At 38.5% G+C, this 26,055-nt stretch overlaps 3 protein-coding genes across 4 annotated transcripts; 1 reads left to right on the forward strand and 2 right to left on the reverse strand.

Moving 5' to 3' along the window:
• Positions 1-1,101: 1,101 nt before the first annotated feature.
• LOC108045023 lies at positions 1,102-2,349 on the reverse strand. Its single transcript, XM_017124195.1, has 4 exons — positions 2,251-2,349; positions 1,570-1,725; positions 1,346-1,513; positions 1,102-1,287 (listed from the first exon to the last, which is right to left on the reverse strand). Exons 1-4 carry the CDS (start codon positions 2,347-2,349, stop codon positions 1,102-1,104), a joined length of 609 nt encoding a protein of 202 aa, XP_016979684.1.
• A 10,449-nt stretch (positions 2,350-12,798) lies between these two features.
• Positions 12,799-13,704, reverse strand: LOC108045038. Of its 2 annotated transcripts, none has more exons than XM_017124208.2 (2): positions 13,403-13,704; positions 12,799-13,347 (listed from the first exon to the last, which is right to left on the reverse strand). In XM_017124208.2, exons 1-2 carry the CDS (start codon positions 13,601-13,603, stop codon positions 12,880-12,882), a joined length of 669 nt encoding a protein of 222 aa, XP_016979697.1. In that variant the 5' UTR covers positions 13,604-13,704; the 3' UTR covers positions 12,799-12,879. The 2 variants fall into 2 exon arrangements, with proteins under 2 accessions (XP_016979697.1, XP_016979698.1); XM_017124209.2 differs by having other exon boundaries at positions 12,799-13,344; positions 13,403-13,703.
• A 5,419-nt stretch (positions 13,705-19,123) lies between these two features.
• LOC108045041 (kelch-like protein 4) lies at positions 19,124-20,908 on the forward strand. Its single transcript, XM_017124213.1, has 2 exons — positions 19,124-20,017; positions 20,331-20,908. The coding sequence occupies exons 1-2, from the start codon at positions 19,149-19,151 to the stop codon at positions 20,569-20,571; spliced, it is 1,110 nt and encodes a 369-aa protein (XP_016979702.1). The 5' UTR covers positions 19,124-19,148; the 3' UTR covers positions 20,572-20,908.
• Positions 20,909-26,055: the final 5,147 nt, after the last annotated feature.

The raw sequence follows: 26,055 nt of genomic DNA on the forward strand, positions 1-26,055 counted from the left end.
CACACACACACACACACACACACACATGGAAAAGTTGCTCGAGGGCGGGGAAGTTGGAAAAGTCTTCGATACGATCAAGAGAATAAACTTTCTGCCCTGCCTGCCATTGCTTATAATTAAAAACTTTATTATTTGTTTAACTTTGCCCGCAGCTGTTGCACATTTGACAGACAGAGATGGGAAAGTGTATAAGAAAATGGCGAAAACTTGTTTCCCAGCCACACAAGAATTACCAACAATTATCGAAAAAGTTTCGCTTCATTTATCGCCTGAAAGTCATTCACAATTTTCCCCCATTTTGTGTTTTTATTTTTTTTTTAACTGCCCGAGACATACTATTAATACAGTTTGACATACCTGCTTCTCAAAACTTTTTAACGATGCGAAAACACATTTATGCCAGAGCAGCCCCGACGCCGTCTAATTTGCAAATTCATGAATATAAAGTGGTCTCAAAATGCCAAACAAATTAATCAAATATGCAAATTCGCTTTTAAAAATGCGTAAAAAAAGATATTCGCAATGAGCTGGGAAGCTGTGCATCTGCCGGAAATAAGAGATATTGGTCCAAAGCAAAGTACAATGCAGGTGGGAAAATGCAAAGGTTTTGTTATAAAATCTATAAAAAAAAAAAAGAAATTGATCTTTAGACAGTTTTTATGGAAATATCTGTTTATCATGCTTAAAACATTTATTTTAAGCAAAGCCATAAAAAAAACAATAAGCTTAACATTAAAAGATCAGCCATCCATGGTAGAAATTAACGCAACTACGATGATCGTTCGACTGAAACTAATGTGGTAAAGTGAATTACAATTATATGAGCCATTGAACTTGAAAAACACAAAATACATAAAATCAGAAAACTAACTGTTATCAATAAAGCGTGCTGTAAAATTAATATCAATTTAATGGTTTTTAGTTACACAAATTTAAGATCAACTAAAAAGAATTGTAAAACGAGCAACGAAAATAGATCCAAGCCAAAATCAAAAACCTTATTCCCTGAACCTGATCGATGATATAGCTCTTTTCTTTTGATAACCTTACAAAACTGATAACCTTAAAACAAGCAGAAATAGTGAAAATATATTTCCGGGTTTAGACACCAGGTTTCGTTTTTCTTTTTATCTGTTCCATGGCTTCCATGTAAAATTTCGCAGTGCCTACAAATTCGCTGTGGGTAGAATTAACATCGGTGAATGTCAAACTGACTTGGTAGAAGCCTTGAGGAAACGGAGGAAATAGACTAGAATCCAGATATCCTCCTCGTGCGAATTTGTGTCCCTAAAAAAGAAAAAATAAACAGTAATCACTCAAATAAAGATCCCAGCTGTAGAAATACCGAAAAGGGGCAGGAATGATTGGCATTGGTAAAACTCTTAACCAGCTTCCAAAATATGACGCCATAGGGATAAAAGTTCTTTTTCCCCTCGCAAATGGTGAAGGACGCATCAATTAGGAATGGCTTCCACTGATTGCTGTAGTCCTTCTTCAAAACCTGCAGTCGAATCTGGAAAATAAAGAAGAGCATATCAGATAGTATTAAGAATTCAAGCAAAAACTTACATATGGGTTTAGCATAGGCACAGTCAAATATGAATCCATGGTCACCAAACCCGTACTCCAATTGATCGGCTTAACGTAGCATGAAATGTTTTTCACTCGCACCGGATCTCCATCGCACTCGACTTTCTTAAGCTTGTAATTTAACTCGGCCTCAGTCTAGCAGCCAAACAAAAACATTTTTTTATGTTCCTCCAAGTTAAAATTCATTGAAAAATCTTACCAATTGCCAAATGAAAGAAATGCCGAGTAGCACAAACCACACATTTCCCATTGTTATAACTGACTGCGATCGAATGCGAATTTATTAAAAGCATTTTATTGTCCATGTTGCTTAATCGATAAATAAACGTTTTTAAATTGCAAAAATAAATTACATTCAATTCAAAGTTTTATCTGTGAACTTTGTTATATATGTTTAAAATATTATAAAAGGTTTTAAGGTAAGTAACAAATCAAAAGGTATTTATGGGATGAAGTTAAACTTATTTTCCAAAAAAAAGTGGTATTTAAAAATGTCGCATTGCCGTCTCATATTTCTTTTGGTGGACACCCATGACACCCACATGAGTACAGATTCCTACATAGAGATAAATCCTGAATTGCCATAAATCCACAAATCCTTCCCGCCAGCCAGACCACACCACCTCATTTCATTCTAACCAATTTCCCTTACACTCTCACTCCTTCCCTGTTGCATTTTGATGTCTTGCTTTGGCAGCTGAAGTCCGAAATCATCATCATCATGATGATGAAGACTGGGATGATGACCAGGATGGGCATCAGGATTGGAATGAGGATGGCATCATGACCGTGGAGGCATAAAGCGCACTTAGTTTGCATACAAATGGCATTTGGAAATGTGCAAAAGGATTGCGCAAAAATCAACGCGACATGCCAAGCAGGACAAATAATGTGCATAAATTTATCCACAGATGGGTAGACCAGCAGCCAAAGATTGGACAGATTGGTGAGGGGAGTAAGGGAGTGGGGGGTGAAGAGGAGTAAAAGCAATAATAAAAAAGCAAACAAGTGCCGGTCAATATGTTGCACTGGACATGAGGATGTGTGTGTATGCGGATGATGCTCCCGATGATGATTAGATTACTGCATGCGAAACTGGAGATGAGATTCTGGAAGGGAACGAGGAGATGGTCACCTCCACATAATAACGCTTATGTGCTGGACATTAGCATTGCCGAAGGACAGGATATCGGATGATGAGGTGGCTGCTGTGTGGACCGACTGATTGGCATCGTCGCTTACACTTTTCTTGTTTGTCCAAAACAGCTCCCTCCCCTCTCATCCGCCCCCCCGTCTCAATTGATCAAAGTATCAAATATGCAGACAGACTGGAATTTTTCGTATCATCGTATGCCGGTGAAATTAGGAGCAAAAGTGGGGGTTTCATCCCATCAAAGCATCCCGAATGTCTACACATTTCTGACCTGACATCCTCTATATATGCGTGTTCTATGTTAATACATCGATCCTTTTGGTATGTGCTGAAGTCCTTTGAGGGAATAAATTAGGATACATAGTGTAGGTAAGGAATTCAGCTGGGTGTTAGAACACAAAGGTGGTTGAGAAAAAGAGCCAGACATTTCTCTTTGATTTTGCATTTATTTATATTTATTCCAAATGAGTGGATTTATATTATGATGCTGAATTTTGTTTAATTATAAATGAGAATGTATCAAATTCTTTTGAAGATGGCACACTTTGATAAAATGTCAGTTACAGAAATAAAGAGCAAGAAACGTTTCAATCAATTTATGACTTTGATTGAAAATATTTGTAATTTAGTTACCTTACCGGATGCAACAATGATGGTTCCATCGCGAGTAATTTAATCTAAGCTCGCTAAATTCCTGCTTATAAATGTAAAAGATTGGATAATCCTTGAACATTTAAGACAACACTCACTAAAAAATTCGTCAGGAAAAATTAACAGGCATCGCATTTATTTTACCTATTTTGACTAACCATTTCTGTACCAATTACAAAACGTATTTTACCTTAGCAGCAATTAAACCTTCTCAATTAGTGCATGAATGTTCTACTTAGAATATTGAATGTAAGTGCAAGGCATATTGTTAAGCTATTGTTCATTAGACGCTTTGTTGACTCTGAACAAAACTATAGTTTATAAACTCAAATTAAGAGCATATTAGCAAAAGTAGAGATAGTGAATATGAGATAAGAGTGCTTTTATATGGTAATTAGTCGAGGCACCAAACAGATTATTTATTTGGAAACCAAAATAATAAAATTGTAGATCGAAAGCCACAATCTTTTTGTAATAAATAAATTTTTTCAGATTTAAAGTGTTGCCAATTATATATCTCGATTTATTTAGATGACCTTTTATAATTACTTTTGGAAATAAATTTGTATTAAATTTTTGTTTGTTTCGTTTTCCTGTCAAAATCAGCGTATTTGTGTGCTTGAGATTAATTTGTTTAAATATTATGTTGAACGACAAGCGCAGTCTAATGTTCAAATGTTTTCTAATTAACCCCATAAAAGATGAAGCTTTAAAGATAAAACTTTAATTGAACAATTTATTGACAACACATATAATCGCTTTTAGTCCGGATATCAATTTAACAATTAATATAAATCGTTCTTACTCACAGACGGCACAGTTTCCATGGCTGCCAGTTCGTGAGTGTGTGCGTAAATAGTTTATTGTTTAAAGGGATCAACACGACCGCAAGCGTAAATACACACGCACAAACACAGGCGGTATAATTGCATTATATTTCACCATTTCCCAGCAATTTGCCTTTTGGCTGCTGTTGTCTGCTTCTGCTGAATGGCGCCATCTGCCGGCCGGGCTAATGAACACTCCTGCAGGTTAAAGTGGCAGGACAATGGAAGGACTCCAACCGATTGCGATCCCTATTCCGATTCCAGCTAACCAGCAATGTGAGCAAATTTGCAAATCATCAAATATAATTTCTAAACAAATTACACACGAGCAGCCGCAGCCCGAAAGTTGCCAATGCAATTTTCCATACAAATTGCACACACGCACATTTGCATAGAACGCACTTTGAGCCCATGTTCGAGTGTGTTTGTATATCTAGTGAACATTTACAAATTATGCTATAAATGTATCCTTGCACACAGCACTGGCAAACACAGAGGGACGAAGATGATTTGCCGCTGGCATCAATTTCACAGAAGGGTTTTTCGGGCGGGGAGTGTGTTTACCCCTGCAGTTGCATGCCCGTTTAGTGATAGCTATTTTGCCGCCTACTCCTGATTCTGATTCCGATTCCGATTCGGATACGGATCCTGTTCCCGGCCTGGCTAAATCATATGCAAATGCATGCGTATGACATTTGGGCTCGAATTTTATTGTCCGCTCTGGTTGCTAAATTATTTAGAGCCCGATTCCTGTTGCCATGGCGATCCAATGCGGGACTCGGGAGGAGATGCAGTCAGAGAAAAGTCCAACTTGCAGTTAAGGTTACATAATATTCACAGTCCGAAAATCAGACCAAAGCTTATCTTTTTAAAATGTCAGCAGAAAAGTTTCAAAATAGATTGGTGATTCATCACACACTATTAAATTCTTCTTTTGTGCAAGACCTAATCAGTCATTTCTTTTGTTGGACTATATATTTTCTAAGCGTTTACTCAAAACTTAAAAAAATATTTCTTTACATATCTTTTATTTATATTAAAAAGAGCTTTTACCGAACATTATAATTCTCAACAGATTATTTCATATAATTTTTATAGCGCACACCAATATCTTTAAATTTTTTTTGAAGAATTAAAAGTTGATTTGCATATCTGATAAGTCATATTTTGTCTTGATTATTTTCCTGAGTGCAAAAACGGCAACGGGTCATGCATTTTGAGCTCTGCCCACCCCCACAGACAACCGCATAATTTATGCAAAATGCGTGTGCGAGTGCGTGTGTGTGCGTGGGCGTAACTTTGTGTCTGTGTGTGTGGGAGTGTCACAGGTTTTAGTTGCTTTTTGGCATTGAAATCGAGCCGAGCTTTTTGGGCCTGTCTTTCAATTTGACATAAAACCTTTGCCGGATCCTTTTCGGCTCACGCATGACACTTTATGCAAAGTGCTCTTCTCTTCCTCTCCTCCTTTGCTCCTTTATCTCCTTATTGGTCTCCCTTTTTGGCCGTATTTCACGCCCTTTTGCCGCCACACATCAAAATAAACATAAGAAAATTTATTTTTACATATACATGTATATATTGCCCTTGCAGAATGTCTCCCGCAAATGAGCCACGCAAATTTTCTTTTCTTCTTTTTTTGCGGCTCTTTTATGTGCAGCCAAGCGTGTGTAAAAAAAAAACATAAAGGTCGCACAAAAGTTCATTAAATTTCAAATCCTTTTCTCATTTTTGGCGTGACAACAAAAGGATGTCAAATTTTGAAAGCCATATATAATCATTAAATTTAAGAGAGATATTATCGTATATTTAGAATTTTGTATTACAATGCATTCCTTCAAAAGAAAACCATTTACTTACAAGTTTTATTTCTTAAATGGCTTTAATTTCGTTAGCAAGTCATAATCATAACATACCAGCTAACAGCAATATCCTTTTTTTGTGCATGACATTTTGAAAAATTGGTGAGAATATTACTAAATTTGTTTAAATAAATATAAAATATAATCCCTATTTTAAGTGAACTTTAAAGTGCCTCCATTGAGAGCTCGGTCGTTAGTGAACTGACGTTGAGCAGATAAGCAAACAGATTTATGACTGCATTTAGAGGCAAGCATTCGCAGTAAGCAATTTCCCTTCAACTTTTGACTCTGGAGGGCTTTAAAAATTCAGAAGACAACACTCAATTCGTACGCCGTCATTCGTAATTAAAACGAACCACTCACGTACTTTTGGCAACCAGACAAACAGATCCAACGACTGTCAAAAGTCGCCTACGACTGTCCGTCCGTTCGTCTGTCCGTTTGTCCGTCCGTCCGTCTTTCCGTCCGAATCCTCAAATTGACAGCCAGCCGAAGGGAGTGGGATATACGTATGTGGGGCGAAAGAGATGGGCAGGCCGGACATGGACACACAATAATTTAGTACGTAATAGACACGACCCTGCCGAACCGGAGTCCGTTGTCCGTAGCCCGGAGTTGGACCATCAGACAGATGCTAGACAGCTCCGTTTGCAGCCCTAGACTTGTTCATTAACACAAAACATAAGCCGCCAGACAGACATGTGAATGATAAAGCACGGGCGAGTCGGCTAGATGGAGTGGGTGACGGCCAGATGGACGGGGATACTCATGGAGTGCGTCCAGATATCATAAATAGTGGAACTAGAGATGTCAGAAATGCATGAGCTACAAAAATCCCCAGAGGAAAGCAATACAATTTGCTTAACTTAACTGGGATCAATTGTGCTTTTATCTTGCTTTTATCACCTTAATTAATATACACTTTCAATTCATAAGAAGTAAAAATAGATAATTTCGGATAATTTGAAAATTATGACTTTATTCTTATAAAAGATTGTATTTTTTAGTAAATTTTTATAACTCAATTTCGTTATAAGTCAAACTACTACTAATAAAGTGTATTAATACAGGAAACACTAATCCTATTAATTAATGTCCACACAACTCTAACTAAATATGGCTTAACTGAAATTCTACATGCTTTGATGTAAGGAAACAAACAAAAAGTCGAAGAAATATCCCATTTTGTTAATTTGGAAGTCGAGTCTCGTACTCATCTCTAGCTCCCCACATATCACGCACTTGAACAAAAAATGGGTTTCACTGTTTCAGGCCTTCGAAAAGACCATAGTTCAAGTGCCATTAAAATCGAGTCTTGGCACTCGGGCATCTGCCAATGTCAAGAAGGGATGGGATGGGCATGGAAATGGGGTGAAGTGGAAGTTTGTGCAACAAATTAGTAGCAAAGTTGGCTCCAACACCGAAACCCACTCCTGCTTTTACTGCTACTGCTACTCCTACTCCTACTCCATTGTCGACTCGCACTGGGCAAATATCCGGCTGCGGAAATTGCAATGAGACACGTGATCATGGAGACTCCACTACATCCGCCGGCCAGACAAATAAATCTTCATTTTGACTTGAACTTTTGCGGCGGTTCGTCGGCCAAAACGAGAAGTTGGTAGCAAATTAACAGCTGTTGCGTAGCTGTGGTTCCGAGCTCTGAGTTTCCGAGCTCCTGAGTTCCTGAGTTCCTGGGTTTCTGCGGCTTCTCAGGTGATTTACGGCCGAGTTGAGACTCGGCCAACGGCGTCTGCATATTAATATGTGACTTGGCATTTTACTTTCTACGCCATGGAGCTTGCAATCAAATCCGACTCCTGCACTTTCCCCCAGACGTATTCCTTACCCCTGGACTTCCGGCGTTGGACTTGGACTCCTTTGCTCGCAGCACGTTTTTATTGTTGTGCCGTCCAATTTGTGACGAGTGAGTGCATATAATAAAGCAAATTATATTTTAGATTCAAATGCTATGCAGTCGAGCGGAAGCCGTCTCAAGAGCCGGGCCTCAAACGATATCGTGACTGGAGGCCCGGACTACGTATACGCCATGTTGTCTAGTTGGGCCAACGTGACCGTGGCCTTTGCGACTGCTCGTTGCGAAAAGTATGTTACAATTATTTTCATCAAAAAACATCAAGCGAATTCCACGTCGCACACCAGACAAAATGGTGGATTGCATTATGGTTTTTAAATATATAGATTTTAATATGTTTGTTTAGCTTGTCGTATACATTTTTTAGAAAAAATGTTTATTTTATTATATTAATGAATTTTTTTGTATTTTTGGAACACTATGTTATTCAACTATCATATTGAACTAAAAAAATTACCTTATTATTAGAATTCAAATTTATTTAATTTAAATTTATTTAAATTGATTCGGAAATAGTGATTTGTATTAACCGAATTAAATACAATTCTAAAGAATAAACTTTTTAAGCATTTCATTTAATTGCATTTCAATCAAGAATGATATTGTTATGGTCCCGATTCAAACTAAAATGAAATAATGAATTCAGTCACAGGACAGCAAGAATATTATTCCTTAATAATTTAATATAATCCTATTAGTTTAATTGGTCGCCAGGACATCATTTCGACAAGGTTTTTTGCCATTGCTACTGCTGTTGTTGTTTTTCTATGTTATGTACTACAACATGAAAGGCAAAAAGCTGAACAAAACAGGAGTGCACTTGAAATTGTTGATGGCCAAAGTGAGTCGACTTGTATGTGCGTCGAAATATCCTTTTTTCCCCAGCACTTTTCTCCCCCTTTCCGACGACGGTTGCATCCGCATGCTTAAAGTTTTGTTTCGGTTTTATCATTTTTTTTTGGTGTGTCAACTTTTCCCTTTGTTTTGCATTTTAGTTGCCCCAAGCCCCCAGAATCGGGAAAAGCATTTCGAAAATGTGGAAAAATGGAAACTTCTGCCCGGTCTGCAATGCTGACCGATGTCGACATCGTTGTTGGCCAGCCGCATGGCATAAAGAGCGACAGTCCGCAGGACATTTTATATTTAATTTACAGTATGACCGCACTTGGTCTCTGTCCGTCTATCTGTCTCATTTTACCGACTATCCCCCCTCTCTTTCCCCCATTTTATCCTTATATAACGTCATTCGTTCGCTGGCCGAGTGCATTTAATAGAGTGCAATGCGGCTTTCGAAATGCAGGGGTAAAGCCTTCGTGGCGATGATTTTCGCTCTCTGGTCTTTCCCGCATCACCCTATTTGTTTATTCTCGCCACACGGTCAGAAATTAATTTCTAATTCCCATTATGGTGGTCCAGTTTCCCGAAATCTACTAAATACGCCATCCATTAAGTAAACACATACATTTTTAAACGAAAATTGCATTAAATAAAGTTTCAAATAGGCTTTCGGCCATCCAAAGTGGGGATTATCGAATGGGGCGGTGGACAAGGGACAGTGGCTGGGGGGCGTGGCACAATCAGAGTGCCCAAGAGTTGCCACAACAACAACTGAAATAAACCCAACAAATTCGAATGGGAATTAAAAAGGAAAACTTAAAAAGGAAACATTCAGTAAAGTTCTTTTAATACTCTTCATAAGAATTACATTAAATATTTATACATATTTGGTAAAAGAATTTCAAGTAAGCAATTCATTGAGAAATTATACAAAATTATATAGTCATTTAATACTCTAATAAATTTATGATTTAATATTACTTACAACCCCAATCTTTAAAAATGTTTTAGAATTTTATTTCATCAACAACTAACATTCATTTTAAATTTTTCAGGGCATTAACCCAGTCAACTTGAATTGTTCCTGCAAAAACAAAGTTCCATTCTCAATTATTTTTGCCCTGTATCCACTCGACAATTTTTTTTTTTTTGAGTTCCTGAACTTGTGGGGATTTGAGCTCGGGGAGAGTTAAATGGGTGGTAGAGGGTCCAGGCCGAATTGATGCCGAGGATTGGATGAACTGAAGCCGTCCATGTCCATGGCCATTCAGTGTGCATTCGTCCACACTTTTATTGCTTTAATTGCGCACCGAAGCGCAACAAGAATCGACGAACATCGCTCTCACATCTAGGACACACATGTTGCTAATGAAGTTTTCTAACAACATTTCAACTCATGTCAGATCATAATCTGTTAATCTGCGAGGCCCGACCGTCGAGTCCCTTCCCACGGCCCAGGATTGCTGAAATGACATCAAAATAAAGTAGAACATGTCGAAGCTGAGGACAACTGTACCAAACACATCAATCCGCCTCCCCAGGACACTTGGGTCCTTTCACCCCACCTTTGACACAACAGAGAAAAGAGAAAGTTAATGAAAATGGATTTTTAGTTTGTCATCGGAGGACAGGGAGTCAATTAGGCCAATATTTCCAGGCCTATAATGACTCTTTTTCAAAGGATAAGTTAAGATTCAAAAGAATCTTAAGATTGTCAAGGGGCTAAATAAAAGGGTTGCTAGGCAACAAAAATAACTAAGAACCCTTAGAAATACGAAAATTAATAGGGATTAAAGCTTAGGTTGCATTTCAACAGTACAACATTAAAAACTTTCATAAGAATACAAATTTGTAAAAAAAATTATTTTTATTTTTTTCATTAAGAGAAAATTTGTGAAGCTTCATAATTTTTCACGACCAAGATTGATAAACATTTTCAAATGCGTTTGGAACTAATACGCTAATAGTTTGAAATACTAATTGAGGCTTTCCACTGTTTTCCCCACATTAGGATTTCCGAATTCATCGATTGCTTAAGCTTCCATCGAAACGTAGCGCATTAATAATATCCTTTAGCAAATATAAACACAAATACTAGCACTCACACACACACATCTGCAATTTGAGCAACATGTCAGAGCAAACAACAAACAACAACGACGCCACTGTCAATGGGAAAACTTCAGATGGGGTGGGAAAATTAAGGGGGTGCGCCTGTCGAATTTCTATTTGTTTATGCTTACGCCTCGATTGTGCTGAAAAATCAACAAGCCCATCGTCTAAGCGCCAAATGGGTGTGTATTTTAATTAAACCTGTTTTTCGAAGGCACTTATCAGATGCAGACGTCCCACTATCAGGTGCTAAAAATAAAACTAAACAATGAGAACGGGAAAAGCGGCAAAGAACAAAATTGAACCATATTGAACCCTATATAAGAAAAAACCAGTATTTGTATGTTAGTTTTGATACTATTTTAAATCATTTTCTTGTGCAAAAATTATGCGAAAAATCCTACTTTTAATGATTATATTATGAGAAGGATTAATTTCTAACAAGGTTTTATTTATAAGTAGCTGTTTTCTAAATTTAAAAAGTCTTTGCCATGATATTTCAGCGACTTTATTTAAAACTATAGTTTCTTATAAGAAATATCTTTACCATTTAATAACTAGTGAATCCAAATGTCTCAAAAATATAGTAAATTCTCAAGTCCTTTGCTTGCATACATGTAACTTAAAACTTTACTCTTTTTGAAATGACAAACATCGAATCGTACAAAAAATTTCTCTGTGTGGATCCAACAGTCCTTTCAGCTAGAAGCTAAAATGTTTTACTGTTAATGGACTTTCGATATTTGCAGGAAGTTATGGCAGCTTGATTTATGTCCATGGCCTTTACCTTCGGCTGCCAGGTAAGGTCGTTTAATTATTGAACAAGAGAGGGCAACCGAATGCTTGTCTGGCAATCAAATTTGAAATAGTCTGGCATAAAAAATGTAAGAAGATTTTCATTGGCATTCTGCCATTGCTATTACTTACTAACATCAAATAAAACTCGAGTTTACAGCACGGCACATAAAGTTGTTCAAATTGAGGGAAAATCGGGAAAACACAGAAATCAAAGTAAGCACCTAAGCAGCTTATGCAAAAGACAATCGAAACCCACCCTGTCTTCTATATCTTTTTTGCATTTTATTCTTATTTTACAACGCCAATAGCCAAAAAGTGTTAAACAAAATTTGCGTCTGGGCGTTTATTGAGTGGAACGAACGCCTCAGTTCGGGCTAAATGGAAAATGTAAAAATGTAACCAGGCAGTCGGAGAGTAAAAGCAAAAGTTTAAATTACTTTCTAGTAAAACTTTGATCCGAGACAAGAAAAATAGGCTAAAAGAAGAATGCAAGCGAGATTAATGCTTAAAGCGAAAAGGGTAGAATGCTGAATTGTTAAATAACTAATGCATGGCCAATGAACTTGCGAGCAAAACTTTTCGCATATATCTTTATATTCCATTTGGCCTGCTTTGACTTTCTTCAAATTATATAATGTTAAATACATTATTAAAAACCATTTGGAATAACGATTAATGATCATTTGAATTTAATAAATGCACTGCTTTTTAAAAATATAATACCTTTTTTCATAGTATAAAGCGTATAGCTTGATAGCGAAACAATTCGGTGTTATTATTAATCCAGGTGTAATTATCTTTAATGAAGCGATTTATAGTATTGGCGACCCTCTGACCCCCTCCTCGCCTCACTGATTACGAAATATATGGAGATACCCTGAAAAAACATCTAATTGTATTAAAAGATATTTTCAAAATATTCAACCAAATATTCCGTTTGTTGAAGAAAAGTATTTGAAAAGTTTGCTAAAATGTAAAAGTTGCTATTCAAATACTATTAGAAACATATTTATTATTGTTTCCCAGAATTTAATATTGGGTATTACCTTTACCTTTAAAAGATTTGGAATAGAATTAATTTTAAAACACAGCATGTTCAATATATCATAATTGTACAATTCATGTTTTATTCAAACTCTAGTCATTATTAAAAACTAAATATATATGCGTTTCCTGTTAATTGTAGGTGGGAGCCCGGTCGATGGAAGCAGCCTCCAGAATTACCTTCATGATCTTGTCCTTGGCGAACTCGGAGGCATCGGCGTTCAACTGGCGGAGTCGGTCGGCCACAAAGTCCCCAAAGATCTGCGACGTATCCTTTTGATTGCGAAGGGCGGTGGCTACCGCCTTGTTGACCATGTCCTCGTCGATGATGCTAATGGTCGACACCTCGCCCTCCCCTTCGCCCTCATCCTCCAGCCGCTGCTCGCCGCCGCCGGTCAAAGAGCAACTGGAGAACATGACCTGTTCCGGTTCGTAAAGGGCCAGGTTCTCGATGATCTGCTCGTAGTCCACGGACTGATCCGATTGCCTGATCTTTTCCTTCTTTACCGGGGGAGTTTTGGGCTGGGGCTTCACTTTGACTTTGTATGCGGCGCTGGAGCTGCTGGCGGTGGACCTGTGCGCGTCGTCCGTGTTCTTCTGCTTGGGTGATAATATCGGGTTATCGGGGGTTACCAACTGGCTTAGTGCAACCTACCAAATGGGGCTTGAGATCTAGGTGCTTCATGTGCTTCTTGGTCGCCGCATGGGCACGCAGATCGCTGATTTTGGTGTTCACGCAGCACTTGCAGAAGCGGCAGTGCGCCCGATAGGAGTCGTCCGGGTCCCGGCGCAACCACGCCCGGAACTCCTCCATTTGCAGCCACACGTCGCGTAGTTTCTGCTTGTAAATTTTCATTTTTCACCCAGATAAACGGCAAGAAACGCAATGAAAACTAATAAAAACGCAGCGCACAGCAACAATGTCAATGCAATAGTGATGACAATAACAATGCGCATAGAGACGCCTGCCGCCAGTGTTGCCAGTTTGCTGGCAGAAAAAAGCTGTTTCTAGCGGTACAGAAAAAAAGCTACGCTACGAAGGGCGAGAAAAGCTTTAAAAAAGCTGAAACGTCACTAAGCACTTGTGTGCTTTCGATGCTGCTGGATATATATTTATGCACTAATTAAGCATTTAATTAACTATTTGTTTTGGTAATCATGTATGGAGTGGAATATATCTATTATATTCAAAATTGTAATTTTGTTGCGCATATTTGTTTGTTAAAAGAGTAGGCTGAACAAATTATTTTAAACACAATATATACACAAAGTAAATTAATATTTATTAGTTTGCTTTATAGCTTTAAATATTTGACGGGAAAACAGTTGATCTGGCTTCACTGGCATAAATATATATCACTAGTATTTTAATACGATTAATACCAACTATCGGACGCCACGCTCGATCACTGACGATCGATCACGACTTATCGATAACAACAATTTGTTAAAAGGCGCGAAAAATGTATCCCTTTGAATAATAAAGTCCAATTTAGTCTCACATTATGCTTACACAACCAATCAGGTTTAAATCCCCGGTGGGGGAGATTCGTTCTTCTTTGTGCAATCGGACGTATATACCGTTTGTCCATTACCTTTTTAGTAAATATTTGCCAAGACTTATTTAATAATTTTTTTTGCTACTATAAACAGTGGTAATTTTTATGAAATCGAGATATCTTAAATATGTATATTTTAAATCCACTTAAAATTTTGTGTTCCCCATCCATTCACGCTTTGTTTTTTTTTTAAGCAAGTTAATCGAAACTCACCGCAATCCGAATTATTTTTGCAAGTCATCAAATGGGCAAAACCTCGCTTATCTGCTTATATCAAGGCCCGCCAAATGATGTCCTTTGTAGTGGGCCTTCCGGGCATTGGCAAATGACTGTCGAGCTGGCAGACAAACAAAACTCAACCACAGACAACCCACTCAAATGGAGTTGCCTCCTTTAAAAGTTCATTCGTTTGTAAATAATTTTTAGCCCTCGGCAAAATCGATACTTCGTTTAAGATTTTTGCATATAGTATGTATATGCGGCCATAGCAGGGCTCTGAAAATTTTGTCAAGCTGCGGAAAACTTTCAACGGCAGCCGTCGAGCGAAGTTATATGAGCAGCGTATGCCGATAATGCATAAGAGAAAAGTCGGAGGGCGAACGGAGAAATGGCATAAGAGAAATGGCAAGCAGAAGATGGGAGGTGGAGAAATGAAAGCATAAGCCAAATGGGGAAGTTTTGCTATTAAAGTTTTTCATCAGCGCCTATTTGCCGAGCTCTTGAAACTTGGCCCTAAACCCGTTTGGTGATGGGGTGAAGGGCAAATATTTGTCAGGCAATTAAATGTTTACTGTTTTTATTATATGCTTTTCTTTGCTCAACCCTCCTGTGCATTTTTATTGTGACAAAGGAGGCGGCAAAATGGGCTGGAGTCAGCTCTTCCGGCTAAAATTAATCATACGCCTCGTTGCCGCAGTGCAAACAACTCGCCAAAAGGCAAAAAGGGACCGGCTAAGCCGGTTGCAGCTTGCAACCCCGATGCGGTTAATATATTGGGTTCAGAGAGGCTTAATTATTTAGAGTAGCGATGGAAATGTGAGTACATTTATACAAAAACGAGGGTTAAGGTCTTAAAACCAAAATATATTCCCTTTTTTTATTTTGTTTTTAAAACGTAATATTTAAATTTTGAAACACATTCAATATTACTTTGTGGCGGCAAATAAATATGTTTTAAAACCCTCATTTGTCGATTTTTCTCTTACCAATCCATATTTATTTCGTATTAATTAATATACCACCTCCATCGCCATCCAGTCGATGGTAATGCGATTTGCTGCGAGCATTTGAAGCGATTCATTGAGGCGGCTCAACATATTATTGCCACTCACTCCAGAAGCCTCAAGTGGACTCCACAATGCCCCCCATTCTCGGATTCACTGTATATGCATGCAAATTAATTAACAACACTCGTTGGGGCCATAGTAAATTAATAATTTAGCCAGACATTACGCATACGACGCATCGACTGAGTGGCAGTAAAAAGCTGTCCAAAAACGCGGCGGAGATGGGCCAAGAGTCATTTTAATTACCACATAACAAGGCAGCGGGCCACAAATGGCAACTGGGAAATGGGAAATGCGAAATTCCCGAGCAGTGGAGTGAGTGAGCGGAAAGTGGAGAAGGGAAAGCATGTCACGCTAAATGGGAAATGTTGCGAATACGACCTGAGGGCACAAGTGCCTGAATGTGTGTGCGTTTTATGACATTGCCAATTTACAAAATTTCATAAATATAAATTGGTTTTAAATGTTAAAATAAAACAATTAAAATCGCCCCTGGTAAACAGCAAATTGAGCGCTTCAACCTGCGCCGAAAACGGTCATGGATAATATTTGCGAATTTAGCAAACATTCGAGGAGCTCTGAATAATTTAGGAGAAATTATGATTGCATTTCCCCCGAGAGAGAATGAGTGCAAATCGGAAATTAGTCAAACACAATCTATTCACATTTACATCGAAATTTTATCCAAATCACAACCGGGAAAATAGCTCAATTCAATCGACGCAAACAACATTTTTATTTAGTCATCAACAATTTTTTTTGTGGACAGTTGAAAAGCATTAAAAAATTGTTTATGGTTGTTACTGTTCTTGAACATTTCATCGGTTGGCGATAAAACAGCATGACAAATGAGGGGAATTCGTTGGCCATTTTCGTTTACACTGCCCCCATAAATTTCGCACTAATAAAACTGCGGAAAAGCGTGCTACAAAAAAGCAATTGGAAAGGCATCAAAAGCGAGTGCAATAAATACGACTTGAACAATATGGTGTAATTTTGTTTTGAGTCAGCAATCAATGTGGAGTTCTCGAAGCCCAGATGAAATCTTTGACTTTAAGTCGGAGCTATTAAATGGCGCCGCATAGCTAACAAATCGATATTTAATGACAAAGCTTAGTCACACCCACACCCACCCAAAAACACGCCCCCAGACTAACACCCGCACACTCAAACAAAGCAAGCACATACATCATTGTCAATGTCAAAGTGTCAAAGCAAACTTGCAGTGCACAAAGCTAACGGCGCATAGTTATTACACTGAAAGAAACTAAATTTGAAGCTGATCATATTTTTACGGTGATAAAATCAAAAAAGTGATTAAGAAACTATTCGTTATCCTAATACATTTTTTCAACTTAACTATTTAACTCTACGAAACTGTTCTTTTAATTAAATGTAATTATATTATTATTATTATACACAATGTTCATAATCAAAATATTTAAAACAATATTATAATCGTATTTCTTTACGCAACAACCTTTCCAAAAATCATGAATAACTATATTTTTCGGTGTATCTCGCAGTTCTCAATTCTCAGTTAAATTCATCTCATCGGGCCGACCCAAGTCAAGTGCAATAAACCCTCGAACCGACTGCAGAGTTTTGCATTTCGGCCACGCCCACATAATGCTCTTTCCGCTTTTAGCCCCCAGTTATGATGTTGCAGTAAGCAGCAAGTAAACTGCAATTTGCGAACAAAAACTTTGGATGCGACAAACTTTCCACCCATATGTCCCACTCCTTCAAGCCCTCAGTTTCTCTCTCTTTCTCGCGCTTTGTTTTTATCTCTCTCACTCCGCTTAGCGAACGGGCAACAATTTCAACTGACAAAGTCCGGCGATAAAAAAAGTGTTTAAGTACTTTAGTTGCGCTCCGAATGCATCGCACAAAAGTTTATTAAACAAACAGGTAACGATAAAACTGAATAGCAGAGAAAAAATAAGAGGGGAAAACCAGTATGATTCACTTCCTCGGCTTTTCTTTTTAACAGATGTTTCAATGAATAACAAATTTATAGTTATTGATGTTGTTGGGGCCACCAAGGTTCATAACTAACAAAAGAAAAGAGAAACAAATTTGTATTGTTGGTGACAGTGGAAAAATGTATTTAAAGACAAATAAGTTGAAAAGGGTATTAAGTGGGTTATTTGTTGGCGGAAAGAATGTTATTTAAAATGTAAAAGTAGCCTACTAAATATTACCAAAATAAAAAAATTGGCTACAAGATTTTTTGCTACCCTTTATTGCTAAATGGCTTTTGTCTGAAAAAATTAGTGGCTTGAAATTTTATTTTAAATAATCTATTGGAGCAGTTGGGTTTTCCGGTCTTATCCTAAAAAATAATTTTACAAAAGGTGTGGTTTTAAGTCTTTACAAGAAATACAATCGTTGTTTTCGCACTCTGATATTATTTTGAATAGAATTTACAAGAGATTTTGATGTCAATCCTAATAAAATAAATTGATTGCCTACCTGTGCGGGAAAGGCAATGATTTCCTAAGCCGTGTCCTTTTGAAAGCTTATCACACGGGGCATAGAAAATCCAAAACAATCGGGTGTCAAATTGACGAGTGGCTTGTCTAGTAATAAGACCCTCGACCCGCTCACCATTAACAATGTACAGTCATCGCTGAATTGCTGTTGTCCTCTAGACCCCTCCCCCCAACCCGGCTGCCACGCCCCCTCCGAAGATCCCCGCCCACCAATTGTGTGTACGCCGCTCGCATAATCAATTATGCGTCTGCAGTGCGTCCGAAGTTCTCTCTAAACTTGGCAATTTATTTGCACCGGAAACTCAACATAAATCAAACTAATTTCTCCAGGGATTTTTCAGCACAACTTCCAACGTGTCCCATTCGCTCTATCTCTGTCCCGCTCGCACTGTTGTTTTCACCGTCACGTGTTTAACTGCGTGGGAGGGAGCGGGACGGAAGGGAGGGAGGCGTAGCAAATTGAATTTGTCGCGCTGTGTTGCATAATTTGAGGCGCATTGTGCGTCTAATTGGCCAACGAAAGGAAAGGAAAAAGTGAAAGCCCCGAAGACATGCGGGAAAATCGAGGGATGCCCTTATTAGACAGGTTTGGTTCTATATTATCAACGGTATTGCATGGCTATAAATGTTTATTATGCGCGACGTCCCTATTCAACTGGGCTACATTGTATTTTCGCCGCTTGTTGACTTCGCTATTCGTGAACATCACTCATTTGCGTTATTTTAATGTCACTGCCAGGAGCACTGATGAAACGGATTTGGGAAATAAATGGATAGGATTGGGAAAAGGTTTTTTTTTCATCTTGTATTAGGTGTTTTACTTATACAGTTTAACAACCTTAAGCTTATATTTTCAAGTTGCCGTGATAGATTTTTAGAAAAGGACAACTACTTCATATTAAATAAGTATTTCTATCATAATCATTCCGGGCTCCTAATTAATTTGGATTAAAGTGAATCTAAATTAGATCATCTAGTTGGCTTTGGGCAAATTGTCTGTATTTTTTCCTTTTATACTCTTTATTATATTTAAAAACTGTCAAAATTCTAGGTCTTCCAAAATGGGAAAGCAAACATTTGTTAGTGAGGCTCATGAAGATGGACTACCAATGGAACCACAATTACCAGAGCTCAGCTTGCGTAATTTTCGAAACAGCAACCGAATGAAGCCTCTGGTGAAGTTCAGTCGTTTACCAAAACAAAAGGACATTCTGGAAACGCTCAAGGACTTCTGGAGGGAAAATAAGAACCCCGATTTCCTAGTGCAGATCGGAGAACACAATTTTCCCTGCCATCGTCTGATACTAATGGTCTACGTACTGCAAGTCAGACAGAATAGGGAAAAATTGGAGCTACGGTTACCAGAGGATTCGGTTAAACCGGAGGTCTTCGATCGACTTTATCGCTGGATGAATGATAGGGAACCTCTGCTGAAGCGTTCAAAAATTCTTGATCTGCTGACGGCGGCCTATTACCTAAAGTTAGATGAGTTGTCCAATCAGGTTTGGCATTGTTTGGATCAGGACACGTTATCCGGTGAACATCAGGCTATTCAGGTGGCCCAAGATGCACTGCACGCCAAGGATCTGCTCTTTTTGCACTACATGATGCTGCTGCGGATTCAACACTTCTTCCTCACTTTTGTTTCCTCAGTTGAATTCCTTGCTCTGCCCCTCAAAAGCCTGTGTTACCTGTTATCCTCGGATGAAATAATGGTTAACTCAGAGGCAGAGGTATTCTATGCCGCCATCCGTTGGCTGAATCACGAATGGCCCACTCGTCAGATTCATATGATGGAGGTGATGGATAAGGTGCGACTCTCCAGGATGCCCAATAAACTACTTCTGATGCTGGAGTCCCCGGTGGACGACATACGCGTGGACCGCATCATTCAGTCGCCGGAGTTGAAGACACGCATGGAGAAGGCCTGGTGGGTACACTAGAAAAAAATTTGTGTTGGTTATTAATATTAGGACCTATGATGTATCAGTTTATAATGATTATTCATAATTTTTTGATATTTAAGCAGGGTTTAACATTCTTTAAATTGGAATACGCAATTTAAAAAGAACTATATTTATTATTTTATTAATTTACTAGTGTTTTAATACATTTTATTCTAACATTAATTAGCTTCTCGCTTCGAAAACCCTACATTTTAAAAAACATTTTGCTGAGTGCATCAATTGATTTATCCTGCTAATTACTCCGACTGTCAATTAACTGCTGTACCTCCTCATTAGCTTGGACCAAGTGCTGGAGCAGTTCAACGACGGGAAGCGTGTGTACCGGCAGATTTATGAGATCTTTAACGTGACTTTTCCGCAGCCGCGAGGATTCATCTGTCACGATTTGGCAACCTACCACGAACCGAAACCCAATTCACCCGTCCAGGTGTTCAGCTACGCCGACTTCCTCAACTACCTGGGCGTCCTGCAGACGCTGCCTCCGAACACTTTGCAGCTCCTCCGAAATCAGCGCTGATGGCCCAGATGGCATCGAACCCGCCAGGATGCCTCCTTCCCCCCTCCCCCTCCTCCATGCTCCTGCCCGACGACCTTGATGATGATGATGTGGCTGTGCAAAATGACAGCGATCGTGCTGCGTGGCAGTTACACCAAATTTGCATTACCCGTGCAGGTGTTTTCGTGGGGCGTTGTTTCTGCATCCACTCCTCCACTGAACTTAGTGCCAGTCGCGTTTTAAAAGCGAGTTGATTGAAAAGTTTCACCAGCCAAAGCAATTGAAAGTGGTCTCCTAAAAAATATTTTACTTCTTTTTATATAGATTTAATAAAGTGTCATGTTTGAAATCTCTTGCTTAAAAAAATAATTTAAAACTGTTTTTAATATGTGCTTATAAAGTAACCAATAAAAATAAAAAGCTACAATTTAGTTAATAAATATTAAACCTATTTTATAACTGTTTTAAAATAATTACAATTCTAACCATTTTTAAATACTCTTTTAATGTTAATCTATATATTTTTTTGGAATATGTATTTTCCATTTACATAAATTACCTAGAATTTATCAAACACACTTCGCAATCAGAACTTTGTAGCAGTACAGAGGCAGTGGTTTTATAGAAAAGGGTATCATTAACTAGTAGAAAAACTTATTTTCACTTTAAGGCATTTATAAGCTTTAGAATGAATTCCAGGCTAAGAGTGAAAGTTGTGCATAATATTGTTAGCCCAAATACCTTTTTAAAGCCACACCCCTGCTTTCCATCTTATTACACTTTCCCAGTGATTTTCGAAACAATTTCCTCATCAGCGGTAACTGTGGACCACATTGCCAGCATCGTCGTAATCCCGGCCACATCACCTTGTTTCGGTTTGGAATGCTCGCGGCGGTGCTCCTGAACTGAGCTCTTCACACACACACACACACACCCGACGGAATTTTCCACCCACACTACCACTACCACAGTGCAACACACCAGGCGTCGCTGGGAAATTGAAAATGTTTGTTGCTGCGGCAAGAGTCTGCAAAGTTGGCAAATCGAGATTGCAGTTTGCTGTGACGATGATGATTGCCAGGAATGTTTCTGCCTGCCTTGCGGCTAATAACTGCAAGCAGCGTCCTAAAAGAAACATTTCCATAATTAACAATGTCGTGGCGGAATAAATGCATGGCAATCCGCTAAAGCTATTATAAAAACAAAAAAACAAATGAAAAAAAAAGGAAAACACAATTTCCTAATGTGCTCAACACTTTGAGGTTTACAAAAAATGTGTGTGCATGTGGGTGCAACCTGTTATTAAAATCATAAATCTGCATTAAGCGAGTCTGTGTGGGCAAACAAAACGGCTTTATCAGCTAGGCAACGCATTTTTCATACTTTTTTGCCACACATAAATTTATTTTAGGGGCTCGTTCGTCTCTTTTTTAATAAACTCTCGCTGAATTTCCACCCTAAGCTTCGTGCAGGGCTTATGTGCTGAAAGGCGTCCTTTAATTCATTTTCCATACACACTCACACACACACGACGACGACTAAAAAAACAGCGGAAAATGATTAAAAACCACTTTAATATATCTTCTTTGTCACTTCTGCTGGCTGAGAAGGAGAATAGGATGTGGATGGCAGGCTTACGAAGAGCCCTTGTTGACTGACAGTGGGGGCTTTAAGTTCTGCTACTCTGAAATTCGCAAAATAAAGGGTTAAGAAGTGCCAAAATAAATAAATGTAAGTTTAAGTAAATTTCAATTTTGTTTTATTTAAGTTCTTCGGTTAGCCCTTGGTCGGATATAATGATGTGCTTTTATGATTATAGATTGGTGGTTGTTGCGTCCCAATGCTTCTGGCCTCGCAGAGAAAAGCTCCCACTAAAGCCATAACGATGAATAAAAGCAGCGAAAACTGAAGACTCTTCATGTTTATGATGAACTGATCTCAGTCGCTTAAAAGCAGTCCATATTTATACCCGATTTTGGGTTTGGAAAGGTTTTTCCCAGTCGATGATAACCTCAGAGTACTAACAGTAAAGTCCAGAGGTGAGTTTCTGACTCATTAATCAAAAATTTTTTATATTCTTTTGAATTTTTTTTAATTGCCTTTAGAGATTATACAGAAATATATACAAATAGGTAAAAATTGCCATTAGAGATTATACAGAAATAATTACCTAAATGTATATACAAATAGGTAATCAAATATTATAAATAAATTGCGCTACAATTTAACATACAAGTAGAGAGTAAATGCCTTTCCATTCCTTTAATTTGCAGAACAATAAGAGTATTAATTTTAGTTGTAAACTATTACAATGCATTTTTATATGTACAATTCGAACAATAGGTACCCCCAATCTGTACTGAAAACTGCTGGCACAATTACCCAAACTTAAAGTCCTCTATTAACGTGAGATTCGGTAGTAGCAATACACCCCCATCGAGGAACGACTTGTATTGTAGCTATCGATTTTATAGTTGCTCATTTTGTGGGCAAAAAGAAATGGAAGAGTGAAGGATGAAAGAGACACAAAAAAAAGTTCAAAATTACAACGCATAGTTGCGGTCAATTGTTAGTGCAAAATGCCCCAAACAATTAGAAACCACAATTGCTGTTCTGGCCAAGGGAGAACTTTTCATTTTTCCCGGCAGGAGTGCAGGCTGCAGTTTCCTCCCCACCGACCCCCGACCCCTGACCCCTGACCCCCCGAAATACGGCAGCTGCAAATGCATTCCATTCTGAGGTTAATGCTCGCAGCCAAACGAAGGGCGAACCCCAAGGCCCCCCCCCACTTAACCCACTTCAGCCCGAGAGTTCGGTTTATAAACTTGCCCGGCCATTGCTGTCCTGACAGTACATTTGGCAAATTTTCTTTCTCCTCGGAGCTCAACTTTCCTGCAGCTGCAGTTTTCCACTCCGCTCCTTGGATCCTTCGTTCCTTGTCCCTCTGTCAAGTGAGGCGGACATAATGCGATTTTAATACAGATTTCGCCCGACTCCCCATTGGCCCCAAAGAAGAAGAAGCAGAGGAAGACTGAAGTCTGTCATGTTGCATGACACTCCCCATGGAGGTGAAATATGAGTGGTATCCATGTGGCTATGTGTGTATGTTATTTATAAGCCCTTAACTGTTTATTTGCTGGCCAAAACCGGACCGACGTGTGCCACTTTTCGGTCCAATCGGTTGATAACTGCGTATCCGGCAGGGCACTTAAGCCGCTTACCGCTTTTCCTCATTTTCCAAAAGTTTCCCCTGACTTTTGTGCAATTGAATAATTAGTTGGTAGATTTGAAAATTAAATGAGTGCAGGTCGGTCTGGTAACTGTGAAATGTTGCAACTTTTGCAATAGACATCTGTAGATGTTAATTAGCTTTTATTGGTTAATTAATAAGCACCTGAGGTATATTTATGAGTTTCCGCAATGTAACGAATAGTCTCGTTTCATTAGTTTTGTGTTTATTTGACTAGTTTTAAAGGTGTTAGGAAAATGTAACAATTATGTTGCAGAAATATATTCCATTTATTTCAATTATTCTTAGGTATGTATTTCGAGACTGTAGTTTACATTTATAAATGTAAAATTTAAAAAAAAAAAAAATTTTTAATTTGCAAATGGCAAAACAAATATAGCTCTATTCACTCTTGCTCATCATGTTATTATTTTCAATCTGAAATTAAATTTGAGATTAGTTTATATAGTATAGCTTAAGCTTTGATGAAAAATATAAATGTCATGTATAAATCAATTAAAATAGAGTTACAAAATTCGGCTTCTTTTTATGGAAAGGTAAGGACCTGTTCTTCAAAGTAAACTCCACGATAGTTAGCCCACTTTTTGCTGCTTTCATCAAACGGCTGTCGTACTCCACCTTCAACTCTTACGCCTTTGTTTTTTTGTGTGTCGACGGCTGAGCACTTTAGCACACCCAAAGCCGAACTCAAACGCCAACGGTATCTGTGTGGGTGGGCATCATGGGTGTATGGGTGTATGGTTGTACGGGTGTGTGTGGCTCATGCTTTTACAATCCTATTAAAGTATCAGACAATCTAATCAACGGCAGGCGGCAGCTCAAAAACCGCGCGTCCTGCACACGCGCTAAACGTTGCCAAAAAGCGAGGACCGCAGACAGGACGAAAGCTCAGCTTGGTGGGTGGTGGGTGGTGCGATGTGGGTGGCACAATGGGTGGCAGAGTGGGTGGTGGCAGATCCGCAATTGCTGACGCCATGGCTGCTTGTTGACAGCCCCCTACACCCACCATATACCCCAATTCCCAAGCACTTGGTCCACAACTAAACACGCAGATAGACAAGCAGATAGCAACAACAGCAATCACAAGAATGCCAACAATGGCACCAAACAACAATCGCATTACAAGGCAAAATGTCCAGTAAAACAGGCTGAGGCAGAGTCGACTATTTGATGGGTTTTGGGGGCTGGCTGCCAAGGGAAGAAATAGGGAAGATGGGATCCACTTTCTCGACCAGAGCAGATGGCGTGAGAACTGAATTTCACGTTGTAGGGAATGAGTTACGTGGTTGATTAAGAAATTAATAAAACATATTAGTTAAGACAAAAAATGACAGTGGTCTAAATAAAATTTATTGGGAAAAATCAACCTACAATTATTTATAATCCTGAATTTTGTTAAATTAAAAAGCTAATGGATCAATCTTTTTTAATATCTTTCACAGTTGATTTGTTTCAAGCCTTTACCTCCCTGAAAAAAAAAACTTTTTTAATTTATGTATATTGAACTGTATTTTTTATTTTAATCAAAAAGTTTTTTACCGAATTTTAAAATTATTGGATTGAATGAGTTGAGATTCTAAAAGTGGAATGTATGTGTAATATTTTGGGATGCTTATAGGAAGTTTCTTAAAATACAAGTTAAGTGTCCAACTCTGCCTCTTAATTGAACCAATTCCCAAACTATACTGACGGGTATAAGGTATAATTCTCCAGTCTGGTCAACTACGTACAAAAACGTATTTAAAGCTATCTGTAATTATTTAAATCGCCACCATTCCACCGAATTGTTCAAGGCTCACGCACCCATCTCCGACTGTGACTGTTGCTGTTGTAGTCGCATTGTTGGTTCGGTCTGCGTCAGTTTAATTTGAATACACTTAAGTGTGTTGCGGTGTGCCAGGGAGCCGTTACGAGAATTTCCAATTGAAAATCACTTCAAGTTTAATTTGATTGCCGCTCCGGCAGCTGAGAGAAGTGGTTAGCCTCCTCTGTCTCCGATTCTCGGGCCCCCATCTCTGTCCGAGTCGCATTTCCATTCCATTCTCTATAGATGTCTCTCGATTTTAATCACATTTCGGCCCGGCATTAATATTGATGAAAACTTGTTGTGTTCTGCATAATTTCTGAGGCATCAGTGAAAACAGCAACATGTTTCAGTCCCTTGCCCAAATAAGGGGAATACTCTTACTCGAATTTCCTTAAGTTTCGGTCGGTGAAGTTTCATTACTTGATTATTTCTGCGTGGGGGAGAAAGA

Source organism: Drosophila rhopaloa, unplaced genomic scaffold (assembly GCF_018152115.1).
Source record: "Drosophila rhopaloa isolate 14029-0021.01 unplaced genomic scaffold, ASM1815211v1 contig_115, whole genome shotgun sequence".
NCBI lineage: Eukaryota > Metazoa > Arthropoda > Insecta > Diptera > Drosophilidae > Drosophila > Drosophila rhopaloa.

What these genes read in the sequence shown, in the direction of transcription:
- LOC108045041 (XM_017124213.1), top strand. Translation starts at nt 19,149, where the DNA reads ATGGGAAAGCAAACATTTGTTAGTGAGGCTCATGAAGATGGACTACCA. An exon ending in ACACGCATGGAGAAGGCCTG is followed by an intron (nt 20,018 to 20,330) that starts GTGGGTACACTA and finishes CCTCCTCATTAG; the next exon opens with CTTGGACCAAGTGCTGGAGC.
- LOC108045023 (XM_017124195.1), bottom strand. Translation starts at nt 2,349, where the DNA reads ATGCCCATCCTGGTCATCATCCCAGTCTTCATCATCATGATGATGATG. An exon ending in CAAAATGCAACAGGGAAGGA is followed by an intron (nt 1,726 to 2,250) that starts GTGAGAGTGTAA and finishes TTTGGCTGCTAG; the next exon opens with ACTGAGGCCGAGTTAAATTA. An exon ending in TGCCTATGCTAAACCCATAT is followed by an intron (nt 1,514 to 1,569) that starts GTAAGTTTTTGC and finishes TTTATTTTCCAG; the next exon opens with ATTCGACTGCAGGTTTTGAA.
- LOC108045038 (XM_017124208.2), bottom strand. Translation starts at nt 13,603, where the DNA reads ATGAAAATTTACAAGCAGAAACTACGCGACGTGTGGCTGCAAATGGAG. An exon ending in TAGATCTCAAGCCCCATTTG is followed by an intron (nt 13,348 to 13,402) that starts GTAGGTTGCACT and finishes TTATCACCCAAG; the next exon opens with CAGAAGAACACGGACGACGC.